Source organism: Anopheles bellator, chromosome 1 (assembly GCF_943735745.2).
Source record: "Anopheles bellator chromosome 1, idAnoBellAS_SP24_06.2, whole genome shotgun sequence".
Taxonomy (NCBI): Eukaryota; Metazoa; Arthropoda; class Insecta; order Diptera; family Culicidae; genus Anopheles; species Anopheles bellator.
In genome coordinates, this window is record NC_071285.1 from 30188144 (window position 1) to 30207066 (window position 18923).

At 49.7% G+C, this 18923-nt stretch overlaps 6 protein-coding genes across 6 annotated transcripts in view; 3 read left to right on the forward strand and 3 right to left on the reverse strand.

Annotated features, from left to right (window-relative positions):
- The first annotated feature begins 642 nt into the window (after nt 1–642).
- Nucleotides 643–1456, forward strand: LOC131205679 (protein mago nashi). The gene is made up of 2 exons (XM_058197879.1): nt 643–946; nt 1022–1456. Exons 1-2 carry the CDS (start codon nt 683–685, stop codon nt 1202–1204), a joined length of 447 nt encoding a protein of 148 aa, XP_058053862.1. The 5' UTR covers nt 643–682; the 3' UTR covers nt 1205–1456.
- LOC131205672 (WASH complex subunit 1-like) lies at nt 1285–3002 on the reverse strand. Its single transcript, XM_058197871.1, has 2 exons — nt 2875–3002; nt 1285–2809 (listed from the first exon to the last, which is right to left on the reverse strand). The coding sequence occupies exons 1-2, from the start codon at nt 2965–2967 to the stop codon at nt 1460–1462; spliced, it is 1443 nt and encodes a 480-aa protein (XP_058053854.1). The 5' UTR covers nt 2968–3002; the 3' UTR covers nt 1285–1459.
- A 3057-nt stretch (nt 3003–6059) lies between these two features.
- LOC131215409 (protein lines) lies at nt 6060–9578 on the forward strand. The gene is made up of 2 exons (XM_058209797.1): nt 6060–7359; nt 7459–9578. The coding sequence occupies exons 1-2, from the start codon at nt 6060–6062 to the stop codon at nt 9027–9029; spliced, it is 2871 nt and encodes a 956-aa protein (XP_058065780.1). The 3' UTR covers nt 9030–9578.
- A 712-nt stretch (nt 9579–10290) lies between these two features.
- LOC131215410 (seminal metalloprotease 1-like) lies at nt 10291–11373 on the reverse strand. Its single transcript, XM_058209798.1, has 4 exons — nt 11334–11373; nt 11161–11263; nt 10904–11089; nt 10291–10832 (listed from the first exon to the last, which is right to left on the reverse strand). Exons 1-4 carry the CDS (start codon nt 11334–11336, stop codon nt 10291–10293), a joined length of 834 nt encoding a protein of 277 aa, XP_058065781.1. The 5' UTR covers nt 11337–11373.
- A 940-nt stretch (nt 11374–12313) lies between these two features.
- On the forward strand, nt 12314–13482 carry LOC131205676 (seminal metalloprotease 1-like). Its single transcript, XM_058197876.1, has 4 exons — nt 12314–12449; nt 12523–12711; nt 12785–13233; nt 13299–13482. The coding sequence occupies exons 1-4, from the start codon at nt 12359–12361 to the stop codon at nt 13389–13391; spliced, it is 822 nt and encodes a 273-aa protein (XP_058053859.1). The 5' UTR covers nt 12314–12358; the 3' UTR covers nt 13392–13482.
- Nucleotides 13483–15217: 1735 nt separating this feature from the next.
- The window catches only part of LOC131215411 (uncharacterized), a 52723-nt gene continuing 49017 nt past the window's right edge, over nt 15218–18923 (reverse strand). Inside the window, exon 25 of the mRNA XM_058209799.1 lies at nt 15218–18656. Within this exon, the coding sequence (XP_058065782.1) occupies nt 18507–18656 (150 nt within the window). The 3' untranslated portion in view covers nt 15218–18506. The remainder of the gene's footprint in view (nt 18657–18923) is intronic.

Sequence of the window (18923 nt, forward strand, 5' to 3'; positions counted from 1 at the left end):
ATCGTGTCGAGACCATCTTTTTTGTCCACTAACCGTTTAGTTGCGGCAGTTACGTGCAGTTGGTTAAATTTGTTTGCACCAGCTACACCGATAGGGAAGGTGTTCAAATCCATCAATTTTCGTCGGAACCGTGTAGAGTGTTTGTTGAAGATGTTCGAATGATCCGATTCTAGCTGCGTTTTATATACATATACACACCTACATGTTATGCGAGAAACTTATGTGGCAACCCCTCAATAAAGCAAGTAGTTGAATCTGAGAATCTGCGGTGCGTCACTTTTGTTGAGAAACGTGTACCGTTAGTTTTTCTTTCCATTTATTCTGCAGTCCTTTGTTATATTTATATTTTTAAATAACTGATAAAATATAAGATTATAAACAAGGATATAGAATTATCTACAAGATCATAATCCGGAATTAGGAAAAAATAATTTAGTCGAAAGATAAACAAGGTTCATCTAGGAGGTGAACCTAACGGTTCTGAACCGGTTCAAGCATTCAATGATTTAGTTCGGGTTGTCTTTTCTTGGTCGTTTACTTTGGAGTTGTCGAGTGAAGCAAACAAACACATTTGCGACGGCTAATGTCAGGAGTTTGGCTGCGTCGCTTGCAAACTGTCACTTTTTCTCTCCCGGCGAAAGCATCAAAACGGTCCGGAGCAACACAGAACACAGAAAGCGAAATGTCCGTCACGGAAGATTTCTACCTTCGGTACTACGTGGGACACAAGGGAAAGTTTGGCCACGAGTTTCTCGAGTTCGAGTTCCGCCCGGACGGCAAGCTGCGGTACGCCAACAACTCCAACTACAAGAACGACACCATGATCCGGAAGGAAGCGTACGTGCACCAGTCGGTGATGGAAGAACTGAAACGCATCATTCTCGACTCGGAAATTATGGCGGAGGATGACTCCTTGTGGCCACCACCCGATCGTGTCGGTCGACAGGTAAGCGGAGTCGAGCGGAGCGGTTGTGATAGGATTATCCCTTACGGTTATGAGGTGGAATTCGTGTCGTTTCAGGAACTGGAGATAGTGATTGGCGATGAGCACATTTCGTTCACCACCTCCAAAACCGGCTCACTGGTTGACGTGAATCAGTCCAAAGACCCGGAAGGATTACGAGGGTTCTACTACCTGGTGCAAGACCTGAAGTGTCTCGTGTTTTCGCTAATCGGATTGCACTTCAAAATCAAGCCCATCTAAACCGTGTCATCTCGCTTTTCCTTCGGACTTTCACCTTTCCTACTGCTGCCACTGTTGCTGCAAGCGGACCATGTGTGAAAAGAAGTTTTTCCTTTTATTAACAATAGAGCCCGCGCACCATCGGACCATCCATTCCGTGTGGCGCAGCGCACGTGGTTTGTAACAGATTCATCCATAGAAAAGCTACGATTGTAAGATTGTAATAATATAAAAACGAAACAAGACAGGCATCACCCAGAGCGGGGCCTAGCCACTTTACTCCCAGTCTTCTTCTTCGTTGCTTTCGCTGCCCGAGGCCGCTGCGGTCGGGAGCTTGGCCGGTGGGGGTGGAATCAGTGCGGACAGCCGATCGATTACGTTGGGGGTCGGTTCCGCAGCATCGCGCGCCCCGGATATTCCTTTACGGCGCATCTGCAGCTTGTTGTGCAGATCATCGATGAGAGACTTTGGCTCGCCGGATGCATTGGTGCTGCGGGCGGTGGCCGATTCATTGTGACGCAGTTTGGCCTTTTCAGCGCCGCCCGCTCGACGGATTGCTTCCATCAGGTTGCAATGTGCGTCCCCTAGTGAGGGAGGCGCAGGTGCAGTACGTTTGTCACTACTTGCGGTGGTCGAGGAGACCGTGTTCGAAGGCTGCTTCGCGTTGGCTCCGCTATCGCTCAAGACTGTTGGTGGTGGAGGAGGCGGAGGGGGTGGCGGTGGTGGTGGTGGCGGTGGAGCTACGATCGGAGTGCTTATGGTCGACCTTTCACCCGCACCGCTCGGGTAAGCGGTAGGTGGAGGCGCGGGACCGGTGGAGAGTTGCTCTTCCTTAGTTTCCTTGGAATGGTCCGCCACATCGATCGCGCTGCTCAGATCTTCCAACGATGGCAGCTGCTCGATTATTCCGGCCAACTGAAGCGACGGGGCAATGAGGGTGCTGCTGCCAACGTAGCTAATGTTGCTCACGATTCCCGGCAAGTCGGGCAAATCGACCGGAACGTCCAGCTTGGGTGCATCGCTCAGTGAGGGGGTGTAGAAGAGATCCTGATTTTTTCGCTTCATCTTACTGCGGATAATGGGGGACGAAGAGGAGATAATCTTCTCCTCGCGTATCACGCTACCGTGCACCGTGGAGTCCTTCCTTGTGGCACGCTTCCCATCCTTCCCTTCCCTATACTCCCGCACGTAAGACGCTTCATCGAACAGCAACAACTCGTCCAGGTACGCCGTCCGCTGCTGGCCGCCGCCCAGCAGGTGCTCCTCCGTCCGCGGATTAATTGTACGATCGAAGGAGAAAATTCGATCGCTTTCGCGGGCCGACGTCAGGTGATAGAACTGTATCTTTTCCTCCAGCGAGTGCGTTGGTAGATAGGGTTTATCCTTGAGCCGGAAGCCACACTCTTCCATCGGGATACCGTTGGACGGGGTAAACGTAGGTTCCACCACCGGGTCCATATCGCTGGCCGGGTACCGAGCGGGTGAGTAAATAATGATTGCTTCCTTTGAATCGTGCAATCGACGCACATCGGCACTGGCCTTCTCGATCCGCGCATCGATCCCTTCCAGGCGTATTCGGTTACGCTCGATGCGGCCATTGATTTTCCCGAACACATCGTTAATGACCTGCGGATGCAAAACGGAAATGGTCTCCGTAGTCGCTCGGCATGAACCTTAATCCTGCGCTTTACCTGATTTAAATATTCGAAAGCGTTGATTGCGTCGAGGATAGTTTCCTCATGGCGCATATCGTGCTTAACAACGGGTACGCTGTACGTGTGCATTTTTGGCCAACCTTTCTACATCTACATCCGGTAAGCTACAAAGTGCACTATCAGAGAGCTGATTAACAATTGTGCCACTTATTGCGCTGCTCGACAACAAGGTAATCAATCTGTAAACAAAATTGACAGCCTTTCGAAAGTGGTTTTCTGACTTTAACTGAATGAAGAAAGGACGGTTCAAAACAGAAAATAAAAAGCAATTTCATCATCCTTTTAACATAAAAGGATAGCTGATGCTGAAACTTGCAGCATTAAAAAATGCAATGGGCCCAAAACAGCATAGCCGGAACTAAGATCATTTTGATGCATGTTGGAGAGATTTTTGGCGTGAGCCAGGTTTGTTAAAATACCATTAACCAATTCCAAGAAGCGCCTCGAGATGCAGAGAACGGAAATCTAATTTAATAACTACGCAGCTGGAAAATCGATAAATGGCGAAAATTGTTCGTTTTTAATTAAATGAAAATAATGATTGTGTTACATCTGAATTCAACCTTCGGGACCACCCCGAAAATCTCCGAAACTATTCGCATTCCTACCCCTTTTCGAGCGAAGCACTCGCCATTGAGTGGCTCTCCTTCTCTCTCTCTCTTTCTCGGGTGCGCTTGCTTCGCTTGACTCTTTCTCGCTGGTTACGTGTGGGTATTGCAGGAGCTTCTCGCGGCGGCCATTTTAGAAAAAAATCTTGGGTGTCAAGAAGCACAGGGCACAGCGCAGCTCGTGCGTTCGTCGCGTTTTACAAGGTTTTTTCTCATCTAACCGCACTACAAAAGTGTGCGCCGGTGAACATTAGTGCTTGGTGTGTCTGTCGGTCGGTTGTTCCGAAACAAGTGTGCCTTTCCCGTCCCCGTACAGAAGTGTGCTGCTGTGTGGCCCCCCATCGAAGGACTTCGCTTTGAGCGCAGCCCTCGGGAGCAACAAGTGGCCCGCGACGTTACGCTCGTGATCATCGCAATCTTTTTTGTGGATCCTTTGGCCGCTACGAAGTGTTCCGCAATCGCACGCGCAACAAATCTGGCTCGGGGCGTTGCAAAACCGCGCGGCGGCGGTAAGCACCCACGGCGGTCATGGAAAAAGGAAATATTTTGAAAAGTGCTACTGTTTTTTGACACTTACACACTCACTCACACACGCGACTTTGGCCACGGTGGTGTGCGGCTGTGGATACACGGTTGTTGATAGTGTGCGTGCGTGCATCCTGTGCTTGAACGCAGCATCGTAGTAGTGTGTGTGGCGTTGCTCGAAGCAACGCGTTCCGATCGAGACGGAACATCGTGCCTTTGACTAGAAAGCGAGTGAGAAAGAGATCGGGAGCTGAGTGTAGCTGTGTGTGCGGTGTGCTGCGTGTACGAAGTTCATCTCGACGGCGGCTTCTAGCAACATTCTCGGCCGCATATTTTTGGCCAACACCGCGCGCCCGCCGAGCGAATGCTGCTTTCATTCATTCAATTTCGCTTGGGGATCATCAACGCCGAACATGGAATATGCTAGAATGATGGTAAGCAGCTCATAAGCTTTTAAGCTACCAACTTGAAGGATAATCGTCACAACGTCACAAAAAAACGGATCGAAACGATCACCATAGATCACGCAGCATCGTCGACGTGTAGCCGGATATGCGGCGGAGTAGCATAATATTTTGCGTTTCTATGTTTTCGGTTTTGACGCGGCTTTCACGAGTTCCAGCAAGTTGGCAAATGTTCAGTTTCACGTCTTATTGATCAGTGACTGATCAATGGACGTATGAAACGCAAAACTCCAGAGATTCATCAATCACTAACGCCCGGATGATCTGATCTGGTCTGGATCTGGAGATGGCTTAATGCCCTTTTCCTCACCCCTCCCCACAAAATACCAGGGATCTGAAGAATTTTGATGACTTCCGGGCATGCACGACTGGACTGGCTACCTACGAGAGTTATGTTTGCCGACATCTGTGTATGTGTGCCTTCGAAGAGAAAGAGAAGCGGGACTCGGTTTCCCCGAAGCAACCGAAGTGTGGAGCTTCGAAAGGGGGCCGTCTTGCTGGCGGGGAAAGAGGCACCATTTCACTGATCTTTTCCCGCACGTAGATTTCTTTTCATCCCCATCCGCGTGTCCCGTTGTTTTTTTTTCTCCTGCTCCCGAAGTCCGCGACCGCACCGTGTGTGCCTTACCTGTGGGAATCGGTCATCATCCTTCCCCCCTCCGCCTATGCGTGCGTGTGTGTGTGTGTGTGCAGGGGTCACTCTTCCTTCCCGCACCCTCCGGTGGCACACTGCTTCATTCATGTTCGGCACCCAACCGACCGACCGTCGTCATCGGTCGCGGAGCCGCGTTTTATGGCCCCGCTGACCACACATTAACTGCTGCTGCGTTCACGCAGCATCGCCATCGTCTTCGATCCACATTTTCGCCCTCCAACCATTTTCGTTCCTTTTATTCGACCTTGGGGCTATGGTTTCTTGCTGGGGCCACATTTCGAGTAGGCTTCTCGCGGTTTGATGGGGATGAAGAAACTAACTGCGTTTCTTCGCGGTTGCTATGGATTTCGAAAGCCAAGTAGTTGTCGTCGGCTACCCCCTTGCACTTAAAATGAATCCGAATGGATTTTTGGTGAAAATAATAATAAGCCGGCCACGCACAAATCAAAACCAGGTTTCCAAAGGTTCTTTTCTTACCATTTCCAATGCGTTCCGGCGATTGTGTTTTTCGTTGAAGCGTACCAAGGAAATGTGTACTGAGAAGATACTGTAAAATTCCTGGAATTTTGCTCAATCGATTGAGTGATCATAGTAACCCTGGGCTGAAAAAATCCAAATCCGCCAAACGCATTCACTTCATTCAATCGACTCTAAGCTATGTTTGGGCTCCTGTCTTACGCCACTTTTTGTTTTCTGTTTCTTTTTAGTATTTTCAACATGCGTTCAATGACCATGATCCCAACGATCAGTACCAGACTCTGGAAGTGTTAAAGCTCAGGTGGTAACCCGTACACCGGCCATTAACGGGCGAAACACGGCCACGTTTCGTAACCAGGGTGATAGAAAGCAACTGACGAAAAGAAAATTTGAATAACGCCCGTGCACCGTGAAGAATCCTTTCGGCCACGGATGGTTCATCAGAGCGGGCGCGACAAATCCAAGAGTTTAAGCGGCGGGTCCGTTGGCAGAAACAGTGGTAATGCCGGTGGCGCCATTATGGATCCTGGCCGCGATATGATGCCATCGGAGTCGTCTCCAAGTAACAGCACGACCACTGCGAACAGCGTTGGAACCGGTGCTGGTACCAACACTGCATCCGTAAATACCACCTCCATGCCTTATTCCGGAGCCGGCGTTGAGCGAATTTCGCACGAACAGCCCGTCATCAAACGCCAGCGGATAGAGGAGCACGATAGGGGACCGTTAAAGGCAGCACCGCAACATGAACCGGCCAACAAAGGACTCCCGACAACGGTCACTACCGTCACAGCTTCCGGTAGCACGAGTGGGGCTTCGTCTGCCTGCTCTTCATCGACGTCACTGTCATCCTCACCTTCCTGCTCGTCGTCGAAACTGATCCACTCCTCCCTGGACCACTCGTCGTCCGACGACGAGCCGCAGCATCTGCACCAACCACTGTTGACGCCAAATCCCGGCGGTTGGCTACCCCATCATCATCATCATCATCAACACCAGCACCACTATCATCAGCACCAGCCGCGGTTCGAACACCAGCAACCACGGGCACGGCCATTTCAGGATGCGATCGCAAGACAGTGTCTTTGTACGGTCGAAATGGGTGCGTTGCTGATGTCTTTTCAGCCTCCGCTACTGTTCACCGGAGGGCGGGAGGAAACCATTGCTGGCGCCATCCCACAGTATCAACCGTTGGCCGAGTGGCCGGTGGAGCATTTGCTGAAGTTCCTCTCCAACGTTCAGCTCCTGTTCGACACGTACCTGAAGCAAAACATTAAGGGCACCATCTGCACGGGAGTGGTTCACCTGTTCGACTATCTGATCCACGGCGACCGGCATCAGCAGCTGGTGGCGCTCGACGTGGACGAGCTGATTGGATTGTGCGGCCACCGGAACCGGTACATCAGCTATCTGGCGGGCCGTATTCTCACCTCATTCCTGATCATCGTCAAGGACTATCGCTGGATGGAGAAGATCGTCAAGAACTTGTTCGACTATGGGCGGGCGAATTTGCTCGCGTCCGACTTCCGGACGGTGCAAAAGATCGACTTTGGTCTCGAGGTGATCAAGCGCATCGTGGAGTGGAAGGACGAAATGGAACACCCACTGGAGGAGGAGACTGCCGGTGGAGGCCCGTCGCTGGCGGACAATTATTTCGCGACGCATTACGCTTCGATCCAGCCAGTGGCGGCCAGCAGTAACATTTTTCGCCCAGCGACATCCGCATCATCTGGCGGGGACGACGATGAGAGCAACGAGGACGAAATGGGTGCACCGTTAGCGTCGAACCCGAGCACCCCCGGAACGGCATCTAGTCAAGAAGTGAGCGAAGCGGCCAATGGCCAGTGGCCGCTCCACTCGCTCGCCAGTCCGTCCTCACCCTCGTCCGACGCCACCGGCACCGTTGCCTGTCGCCACATCACGCTCACCGACTCGGAAAGCTTCGACACGAAGCGTATCAAGTTCGAAACAATCAACATCCTGAGCGTGGAGTGGCCTCGGCTGGTGAAGAGCATCAACTCGTTGTTCCAGTCCCTAACCAACAGTGGCCACGACGCATCCCTGCGGGTGGCTAACGAAACCTGCATCCTCACCTTTCTGCGGCTGTGGGAAAGCATCATCAGCGTGAAGGCGAACCTGTCCGTCCTCGACACGCAACGATTTCACGAGCAGCTGCACGAAGTGTTTCAACTACAGCTGCTGGGCACGAAGAACTGCGTCATCTATCGACAGATGCTGACTCTGTTCAGCGAAGCCCTGTGCTACGGAAGCACGCTCGCCCTGCAGGACTTTATCCCGGAAACGGTGGGCAAGCTGGCGGAAAACGTCGTGAAATCGGTGAAGGACGGTATACTGAACAACATTCCGAAGGCAACGTACAGCAACCACATTGGGTTCCTCGGATACAAGGGCCCGGTGGTACGGTATCACGATAGGAGATTGCAGCGTGCGGACGACGGTGGTGACACCCTGGTGGTATTACCTACCGGAGCCGCTGGCGGTGTAAGTGTTCCGACGCCATCGGCAGCGCACGGCGAAATGTGCTACGATCGGACGCTGCTGCAGAAGATGGCCCTGCTGGTGCTGAAGGCGGTCGCGGTGATTGGGAAGGAGATTCGGTGCGACTCGAGTGACTCGAGCGTCGACAGTAGCGACTACGACATGCAGGAGATCCAGATGATTGAGCTCAGCATCTGGAACGTGGTGGGCAAGCTGGAAACGTTTCTGAAGGCGCAGCTCGAGTTCCACCCGGACACGCACTTCAGCAAGGTGATGATCCACCTGTTCGACGACCAGGACGACTATCTCGTCGAAGCGATGGTGTGCACGCTCGACGTCACGTCGGGCATCTCGTTCCGGCACTACGTTCGCACCGAGCTCCACGTCCCCGATGCCATCAAGGATCTGATCGCGATGCTCAACCCGGTGTACACGTTCATCGAGTTCTCCAACCTGGGGCCGAACATCACGCAACTCTTTCTCGATCTGCTCATTAGCACGGAAACGTGCTTCCTGCTGTTTCTGTTACGCTTTCTCAAGTACATCCGCCAGAATTGGCCGATGTTCACGGAGAGCTGCTACAATTACTACCGCCACAATAGCTACAGCAACGCGTCGACGTTGCTACAGAACCGATTGTACCTCGCACCGGGGCCGGCCGGTAGTGACGCTGGTGCCAGTACCGGTGGGCTTGGAAACGGTGGGGTGCTTGCGGGAATGGGTGTCGGATCGGCGGCCGCGAACTCGAACGTCATACTGGACAGTGTGATGACGGTGCTGGTGAGGTTGCGGATGCAAATCAGTCGGCTGGTGGCCGACGGGCTCTTTCCGTACGACATTTGTCCCATACTGAGATTGATAGAGAACTGCGAGGAGCTGTACGAGGGCAGCGAGTTAAGTTGAGTCAACCCGTTTCAGATTAGGTAGCTGGCGAGTGTTTGTGTATTTTTCTAATTTATACATCATCATACGTGTGCGGTGCTGAACTCTCGTAATGAGCACTTTCCGCATTTTGCGATCATCGCCCGTTGTGCGATCGTACAGGGGGAAGTATTGTTTTTTTCCTTCAAGTTTGGCAAGAAGCTTTGCATAGTTTTAGATGCGCTACTTCGTCTTCGGAGAGCCAATTGCGTTCAGATGTGCCCTTTGAGGGGCCTCCCATTTTAATTAGTTCAATTGTGTGCATGGCAGACTGGTAGCTGCTGTCATCTTCGGCCGGAGCCGGAGCAGGACTTGTTCACATCCCACGTGGCGCTGTTAATCCTTACGAGATAGTGTATATAAAATCAATCCCTGCACGTGGAAACCAGCGATCGGTCGACGTGCATAAGGGTAAGCCAGCTGCCCGTAGCACTGACACCAGACTGTCTGTCCATTGGCTGCATTCCAGTGTATTGTTTGTAGATGTTGGCTTTTCCCAGCGCTCTTTTACTCGCTCTACAGAAGTTGTTAACGCGGATGTATGTCGATCTGTATGCCAACAACCAATCTTGCCCGCAACCAATCTAGTGTACGCTGTCGCCCCTTAACTATTTGTACAAACGAACACAGAAGCAACAAAGCATGCGTTGTTGAACCATAACCCACTAGGTGCGCCGGGGTTCGAGCTTTTCGGTCACAAACGAAACGTAGATTAAGCAAGTTCTTAGTAGGCTACTTCAGTTAGTGGACGTACATTTTGATTAATTTATACGATGGTTTTATGATGGTTTAAACCGTTTCACTAGGAAACGGGTAATGTGCCTTTTTGCTAACGCGAAACATTCACTACGATCGACAGTGGAGCGACAGAGTGGGTCGGACCTATGGTTTGGTTCCGCCGGTGGTCACGAAGCAGCGCTTCAGCGCTAGCGGAAAGCCAAAGCCGACGGTTCTGCCCGGTTCCGCTCTGCTTTCCCCTTCTCCCCCAATACAGTACGGGGCACGGACTGTCTTCGGTTCCCGGGGAAAGGAAAGAATCGTGTCGAACAGAAGTGAGTCCTTTATCAAAAGTAGATTGTAATAAAAACTATTTAAATCATTTTTTAAACGCTCCGGTGGTGTTTGTTTGCTTTATGTGTTTGTTAATTTTGTGGCCAGCCAGAAGGTAAGTTACTTCGTTTTAACGATCGCTAATGGATGGATAATTTATTGTTCCGTTTCAGTGCGTCCGTCCACCGTACCCCTAGCCCTTAGTCAAGCACCCGTACATCCAGTTCAGTTTGGAAATGTCCCGCTCGCTCAAACCTAACCTCTGGCCAATTTGGGCGGTTGGATCCTTCGGCACGATCGTTCGCTCACCGTTGATGGAGAACGCGGTGGCCCCGTAGTGCATGACGCTCCCGTAGTCGTAGCGCACCCCAAAGTCCGTCACCGTGGTGTCCGGGTAGATGTTGAAGTTGTTCTCCGTGCCCGACTCAATGTTCTCCCAGATGATGTCGACGAACTCATCGCGGTCGCTGGCGCTCTGCTGGTGGTAGAACCCGAGGGCGTGCAAAAACTCGTGCACCACGGTCCCGATGCGGAAGCAGCCCTCTCCGACCGGATACGGTTGCAGGTTCAGGTTCTGTGCCCGGCCGGCGTAGCCGACCACCGAGGAACAACCGGAACCGGTTCCCTGAACGTTGATGTAGGCCGTCGCTTCCGTTCCAACGCGTCGGAACTGAAGGCACGATTGGCTCTGCAGCAGCCGTGCGCCGAGATCGATGTGTGCCACCTGTTCCGGAGCTGCAGCAGAAACGGGCATACGGGTTTCAACGATCGGTGCCTACCGATCTCTCGCACAGTCGGTTACTTACTGAAGTGGTCCTCGTTGATGTAGTAGTTCACGATCCGGTCCGGCCAGTGACGATCCGTTGCAATGAGGCCGTTCCGTCGGTTGCGCACAAAGTCCAGCTGCTCTTGATCCAGCACCATGTCACCCTCGAACTGGCCGCTCAGCTCTTCCGCCAGGTCGTTGGGGCCCAGGTTGGCCAACCGGCGCACTAGTGGGCGAGAAGTGTTGCTGAGAACTTTTCATTCAAACTCACATGCGCTGACCTGATCTTTCTCCTACCATTCTCCGGTGTGTTTGGTACTGCTTCTCCTTGACCGGTTGGAAATCCGTTTGCCGAACGATCGGCCAGGGCCACGAGGCAGACAGTTGCCAACAGAAGGCGCTGGAAAAGGTGGACAGTTTTGTAGTTAAAAGAGTGTCCGTGATGCCCGTACCGAGTGTTGCTTCCTAACCATGCTTTCAGATCGCGGCGTGTATCGGTAGTTCAAATCTGTCCGCTTACCGCTACGGCTAGATCTGATTTGTAACGCAATTAGTGAGCGGGATGTGGTTTTTACAACCCCAACGATCCTGGAAGGGACAATCTCGCCACAATACAATGGGCAATCATGAGCGCAGCACCTAGCAGCGTCATCGGCGTCTGGAGGTGAGTGTGTCATTTTGCGTGATAAGATTATTGCTCTGGATTCGATTTGGTTTTACCGTGACCGCAGCGAACCGCAGTGACCTTACGATCGTTCTCCAGAAGCACTGCTATTGTGGATTGGTATTTCAGATTGCCGTGTTTCAACGTATCTCTGCACCAGAGTTTTCGATTCCGCAATTGATTAATCCAACTCCTTATCTAGCTGGCTTTAGATAGACCCCCCAATCGCTTCTAGTATGTACCAAGATAACACTCAGGAGGTCAGAATGAATGTTCGCTTTCTAACTATCGCTTAGTGTCCATGTCCTTCAACAATGTTTTTGACACCGAAAGCCGAAGGTTCGTATGGACATACTGGAATTAACAACGAATTGTGCAAAAATTTGCGTACCTCCGGAAACGCGAAGCCATTATCAATGAGATTCAACGTCGCATTCCATTTTAGATACCGTCAGCAAGACGGTCAGCTGAAAACCGTATGCAAAATTGGCCACCTATTGGCGCCTATCTGTTCCAACCGTGTCACCGGAAGGGAGGCAGAATCGGCTTATCGACTAGACAGTGCTACCTGACGATGGCCTTAACCCGCACCGGAGGAGGGCTCCAAGGGCCCGGAAGCGTTGGCGGGGGGCCTTACAAGATAGGCTTCTTCGGTCGATTGTGAACGCGCGGGCGCACACACACAGGGGCTTATCAACGGCGGGCGGGAATTTCTAAGTGCGTTCTGCTTTGATGGCCAATTAAAGAGATATAAACGATGAACCGGATCGCCGCGAGCCCCACTCGTTAGGGAGGAGTTCTTCTACAAACAACAGTGCGCCGGGGTTGAAGATGACCCACTTCAGGGGACTGCTGCTGCTGTGCGGTGTGGCTCTGCACGTGCAGGGTGGCGTTTTAGTGGCCAAAAACACGGCCAGAAACGGTGAGTTACGAGTGGCGTCACCCCCCAACGGATCGGGGCGTGTTGGTAAACGCCGTGCCACCTTCTTTTTTAGTGAATCGTCTACGGAACTTGCAACCGGGCGAGCTGGCCGAGGAACTGAGCGGTCAGTTCGAGGGTGACATGGTGCTGAGCGAGGAGCAGGAGCGCGAGGTCCTGGGCAACAAACGGAACGGTCTGATTGCGACCAATTTCCGTTGGCCGGACAACACCGTTCCGGTGGTGATCACCGAAGAGGATTTCAGTAAGTGCGTCCACGTGGGGTTTTAGTGTTTCGCTGACGCTGACACCATGGTTTCCACCGGTTCCACCGGTAGCTCCCGAGCAGGTTGAGCACATCCGCCGTGGTCTGCGGCAGCTCGAGTCCGTTACCTGCCTCCGGTTTGTGCCACGCCAGGAAGAGCACACGGACTACGTGCGTGTTATCGGGACCGGTTCCGGCTGTTACTCGTCGGTGGGCCATCGGGGCGGAGAGCAAACGGTGAACCTGGAGCCGTACGCGGTCGATACCGGGTGCTTCCGGTTGGCCACGATCGTGCACGAGTTTCTGCACACCCTCGGGTTCTACCACCAGCAGAGTGCCAGCGATCGGGACGAGTTCGTGGAGATCGTTTGGGACAACATCGAGGAGGGCAAGGAGCACAACTTCAACATCTACACGAAGGACACGGTGACGGACTTTAACGTGCGCTACGACTACGGCAGCGTGATGCACTACAGTTCGACGGCTTTCAGTAAAAACGGCGAGCGGACAATCGTGCCGAAGGTGAGTCAGAGTCAGAGGCTCACGAAGGTTTCTTCGGTTGACACATTCCCCCCCCCCTCCAACAGGATCCTAACGCCAACATCGGGCAACGGGTGGCCATGAGCGAACGGGACATTTCCAAGGTGAACCATATGTACCGGTGCATGAGCAAAGACTAGGGAAGCAGCCAAAGCCATGGCGCAGCGACGAAAGGTGTTTATAAACTTTCGGGCATCTGTTTCGTTTTTACAATAAAGACGGACATTATCAAAACGCAGCAGCGCTTGTCTTTCTTTCAAGTACCACCCTTCCAGATAACTCGCTGTGGTTGCGGTATGCTCGTCGATGTTTGATCAGTGATCAGTTTGAGTGAGTCGGTAACGCTATTCGCTGTCACCGCAGCTGGCCTGGGTTCGAATCCCGATACCCAGGAGGGGGTTTGGCTCGGGACTTTAACAACACCGCCGCCCGTAACAACGAACTGTTACCGGAGATTATTCGCACCAGAGAGAGATGTATTATTTACAAATGTCTCTGGTGTGCAGGCCAAGACTACACAGCGGTTGTAGCGCCAAAGAAGAAGAAGAATAACAGCATTCCGAATTCTCTCGGGTCCCAAGCTGAAAATATTCAAGTTGAACCGTTGATGTATGCATTTATTTATTAATTCATTTATTTATTTATTTATTATTGACCAGCGGTTCTTCAAACGATCGAAACCGGTTCGATGTCAATGTACCGCAATTCACAAAATAGCACGAAAGAAGTTTCACTACTGAACACTAGGTGGCAGTGCGGCTTAAAAATTTCAATCCATTACCCAAAATTAGTTCAATAGATGGCACTTTTCTCACTGAAAAATTCAAACTCTGTTTTAAAGTTCGTTTAAACAGTAAAAGTTTGTGTGACTTTAAAAAATGATTTCAAACAACGATACATCATCATCATCGAAGAATGTAATTCGAAGAAGAAACATTACATTATTACATCTAAATCAATCTTATAAAAAAATGAAAAAGAATGATTAAAATTTACTCACACATTTAGCAGCTGTTTAACTGTTAAAAAGCATGTAATGTCAAGCCTCCGAAGCGCAGTTTTAACTCACCGCACCGTGAAACATTTACCGAACGACGACGACGTGAAACATCCACCTGAAACAAACTACACTTACATTGATTCGATCGCCGTAGTTTCACAGTTCACACTTTTTCCCCCTTTCACGCACCAGCACTCTCTTAAATCATTTGACAAAGTTCGGGTTGACACACAAAATCGAACCAGCATACAGAAAAGAAGCGCTTCGCAATCTGAACTTAACAACTCGATTGTTAAACCAAATCTCACTCAAATTCTCACTTGAATTTTATTGATAAATTTAAGTTATACAGCGCACTTAACAAATTATATGTTGTTCCACTAGAACGGCCACAACGAAGTGATAAAATGCCGGTGTTGAATAAGCTTGGACATAACGTTTTACCTACTCAGCATAAATATATTGTATGCTTCCGTTCTACATTGTTGGTGATCGTGTCTCATTTCAGCTAAGAGTTGCACATTCTCACAGCCTCCTGAGGCTCACTGGTATGAAGATAAACACGAGATCGCGCGTATCTGAAATGTGTAACTCAGATGCGAAACCGTGCACACAGATCTTAGCGGCAGCCATTAGCCATACGAAGTGTGTTTAAAAAATATCGCCAATTTTTAGTTTTTAATTATTTATTTATTTACGAATATCAATTTGGTACCTTTACTGTAACAAGCACTACCCAAAAATGGTTTTTGGTGACACTCCTCGTCCCTTCTCCTGTTTCGCAGTTGAAAAAAGAATGAACGTTCCAAAACTGGAAAATTCGAAATGCATTTGGAAATTTGGAAATGCTTCCTGTTTGGCCATCCATCCACAACACCGGGACCAGCTAGTTTGGGATAAATGAAACACTACGAACTTTGCCGCGTTTGTTTGGTTTTCAAAATTTATTGTATATGCTTTATTAATAGTTTATTTTACATTACATAACTGTTCTCTTTGCTACACCAGCGTGCGCACAGTGTTTGTGTGGGTGTGTCTGTGATTATGGGGTTTTTTTTTTCTTTTGTTATAAGATATAAGTAATGCTTCCGTTTCATTGCGTTATATCCGTCCGTCCCGCCGGCGTTCCGCATGTTAACCGGGCTCGTTACAAAAGGCATAAGAGGCCTGCTCGCCTCGTTCGGGATCGATTCAAAACTCCTCCGAATGGACCAATGTCAAAGTAAAATAAATAGTATTCCAAACAAAAAAGGTTTCCAGCTCGTTCGATGGAACCGCGAGCAACGTGTTGATTGGGGGCGGCTTGAGCCGTCCCGTTCTCGAAACACGCTCCAAGAACTAACAATGAAACTGGCAAAACATACTATTTTGCTTGTTGTCCTGCAACAAGCAAATCGCTTCTCTGTCCCCTCCGTTACACGTTACCTCTTTTTTGATGCTGTATAAACCGTTCCCACTTCTTCCCTTGTTCACACGCAATGGAAATCAGTTCTTTAATTTGATTTGTTTAATGTAAATCGTATCAATCGTAATGCAGCGCTTGCCTCTTTGATTAGGGGCCGTCGTTTCTAATGCCACCATTTTGTTGGACAGATCTCATAGTATCGCTCGGACAAACACGGTCCTCTAGTTTTGTATGCCGCGCACTACTGTTACGATCAATTCGCAGCCACAGCCCGATAGCGTTAATGGGTCGTGTGGTGTTCACGCGATTATTTGGTAGCGTAGTGTAGTAGATAGTATCAAAGGTTGAAGGCTATTTGGAAAATGCATTGCGCCACACACATTTGACAAAATGAAACGTTCTAACATACTCCTTTCCAGCTCCTTTTTGCTACCGTACTCGTACTCTGTCTCAAATGTTATCGCCACAATTCCAAAACACTTTGCACCGATCATCTTCCTTTTTTGTTATTGCTGGCGCTAAACAAGTTCACTTCGCCTCACACCGTGTATCGAAAACGTTGGGCCCCTCTGTGCTCACGACGCTCAACAACGTTGCCGAAGGATGTCCTTCTTCGCTGCGCAACTGTGTTTCGCTCGCCCAAACCATGCTGTTAGTTTTTGGTTCGCAAAATAAGGCATTTTCTCACTAATATATTTCTCCTTATTTTTATGTTATTTGTTGTTTTCTTTGTAATTTTATGCTTAGCGCACTTCGCGGCCATGAAAGCACGAGCAGAAGCTGCCCAACACAAAGGGTGTTGCGTGCATGGATGCGTGGGGATTGATTGCACAAGAGTGAAACAGAGTCCATTGTTGCGATATTTGTTGTAGTGAGATGCTGGTGGAGTGCTCTTGCTAAATAGGCTACGCTCCGGTGTCTATTTCTTAAAGATTCCTTTAGAGCAAAAGACGTTAACTTTCGTTCCAAAGAACGTAAACCGTGCACCGATCAGAAGCATGGCAAACGTTGATGGAAAGCATAGTGTTGTAACATCCACTCAGTGTGAAGCTTGTTAGCTGTAGCCCGATGGCCCGAAAAGGTGCGCTTTTTAGTTTGTTCAAATATCACAAGGAGCAGGAACAGAGGAACACACACCGATCGGCGTGTACAGGTGAGTTTGGTCTGAAAATTCGGATAAAAAACTAACCTGCGCGCATAGGAGAGACCCACAGACACTTTCACTTTCGTTTCGAGAGAAAAACGGGCTAAATCGGTTGGTGTTGGTAAGCATGATTGTTCCAATGGTTACTAGATACTACACAATCGGCAACGACGCGCACTATGATTCGGGTAGAGCGTCCCTTAGGTGGTTGTTTTTGCAAAATGAAAGGCCGGAGCAGCCGGACCGGCAGCCCACTGCCGATGGTGCTTTCATTCTCATTCGGCATATTTATTGATTAGAAGCCACATTCCAGGGAAGGGAAGTAAGTGATTGCGCTGTGATAGTTTTGTACAGTGGGTTCTGGGTTTATATTTGCAATTTGTTTCATCTTCTTTCCTCTTCTCAACTGTAGCTAACACCGTGTGGCTCATTTGCTGTGATTATCTGTGGCTTTGGAAGAGTAACTCGGTTTGCCTTAGTTTACTGTCCTGGAAACTGTCTCTTCCTCTCCCTCTCTCGCTCTCTTGCTCTTTCGCTCTACACAGTTTGGTTAGTATTACTAATAACAGAGAGAGAGAGAGAGAGAGAGAGAGAGAGTTAGAGAGTCCTATCGCTTGGATATATATTTGCTTTATACAATACATACGCTCGTGCGCCCGGAACAGAGGAAAAACAAAAAAAAAAGAGGAAACAATGTACAATAAATAATTTAGCATGTTTTAAGCTTAGAGCATGTGCGTGCTGTGCCGTGTGGTGTGTGCTCCGCTCGTTTTCCGCCTTCACCCGGGAAAGTTTTGGCTCGTTCCAAAAGCTTCAGAGCGGTTTCAATTTTGTTTTGCTTTTTTTTTTTTTTTTTGTTTTCCACTACGAAATTTGCACATCCTTCTGCTTTTTTGTTGTTTTTGGTGGCCCCGAAAGCCACGGAAGAAGCCCATCACGCCAAAGCAGTGCTCCGTGCTAACGCACGCCCCAACATGGACACAGTAATAGTAAACGTAATAATAATCATCATCTTTTCTGCATAATATTACTAAAGATAATAAGATTACTTTTAACAATAATAATGATAATAAAATAAACGTACTCTCTATGTAATAACCATGCGGACGAGACAAAAGGGAAAGACGAAAGGCACGCGCGCACACTCGTAGACCTCGGGAACAAGAACGGATCAATTACAACGCGGGAGCGCGGGCTTCCCCGTAACAGCGTGTGGTTGGTTGCGTGCTTATAAACTTTACACAAAAAGGAAAGAAAGGAGTGTGTATAATAAAATGAGTGGTGTGTGCATGAAGGAACATTTTTTTCTCTTGTTTGAGTCGTTCAGCAGCAGAATAAACCCTCTTCTGACCCCCCGCTAGGCAACTCCTTTCTGGCCACTCGAAAACCACATCGAATCGGAAAGCGAAACCGAAATCGGCATAATGAAGCGCGAATTATGCCTTCGTGTTGTCATCGTGCACACACAGAACGCGAGAGCAGGGCAAAAGGTGGCTCTTCCCTCTAATAGGGCTCTACTAGGACTCCCCTACTACTCTTAAGGCATGTTACGTTGATTCACAATCCAACCGTTCGCTTCACACATAATACCCCGAACGGTGCATAAGTAGCGAATGCTTCCTGGCCTAGTGGATTTCGCTAGCTTGCTTCGGCCGGTTTTGGGGCATCCCCTCCTGGTGGTTGCCGATTGCCGGAAGCGCACGTTTTTATGCATGTTCCGTCGGTTCCTCTGTCGGTGTTGGTTGCTGCTGCTGTTGGGTAGTGGATCCCTCCGAACTGATTACCGCGGAAGATGCTTGTGGTGGTGCCGCTGGATCGTCTCCCTGTTCGGGCGGTGGCTGATCTTGAGTGGTTTCCTGTAGCGCAAGAAAGAGCATCTCGATATTAGATTACTTCCATTGAATGTTACCCATTAAAAACTCATATTGAAAGAGAATGGCGTAGTTGTGTTGGCTAAGAACATTCTTATTCCCCTTTGTTAGCTAAACCACAAACCATTACGGACGCAGCGAAGACATGCACCACTCGCTAGTTGAGATACGAAATGATACGGTCTTTACCAACCCAAGGTCAGCGCCATCCGGTCGCGCAACATCATCATTCGGAGTCAATGATAAATGGCC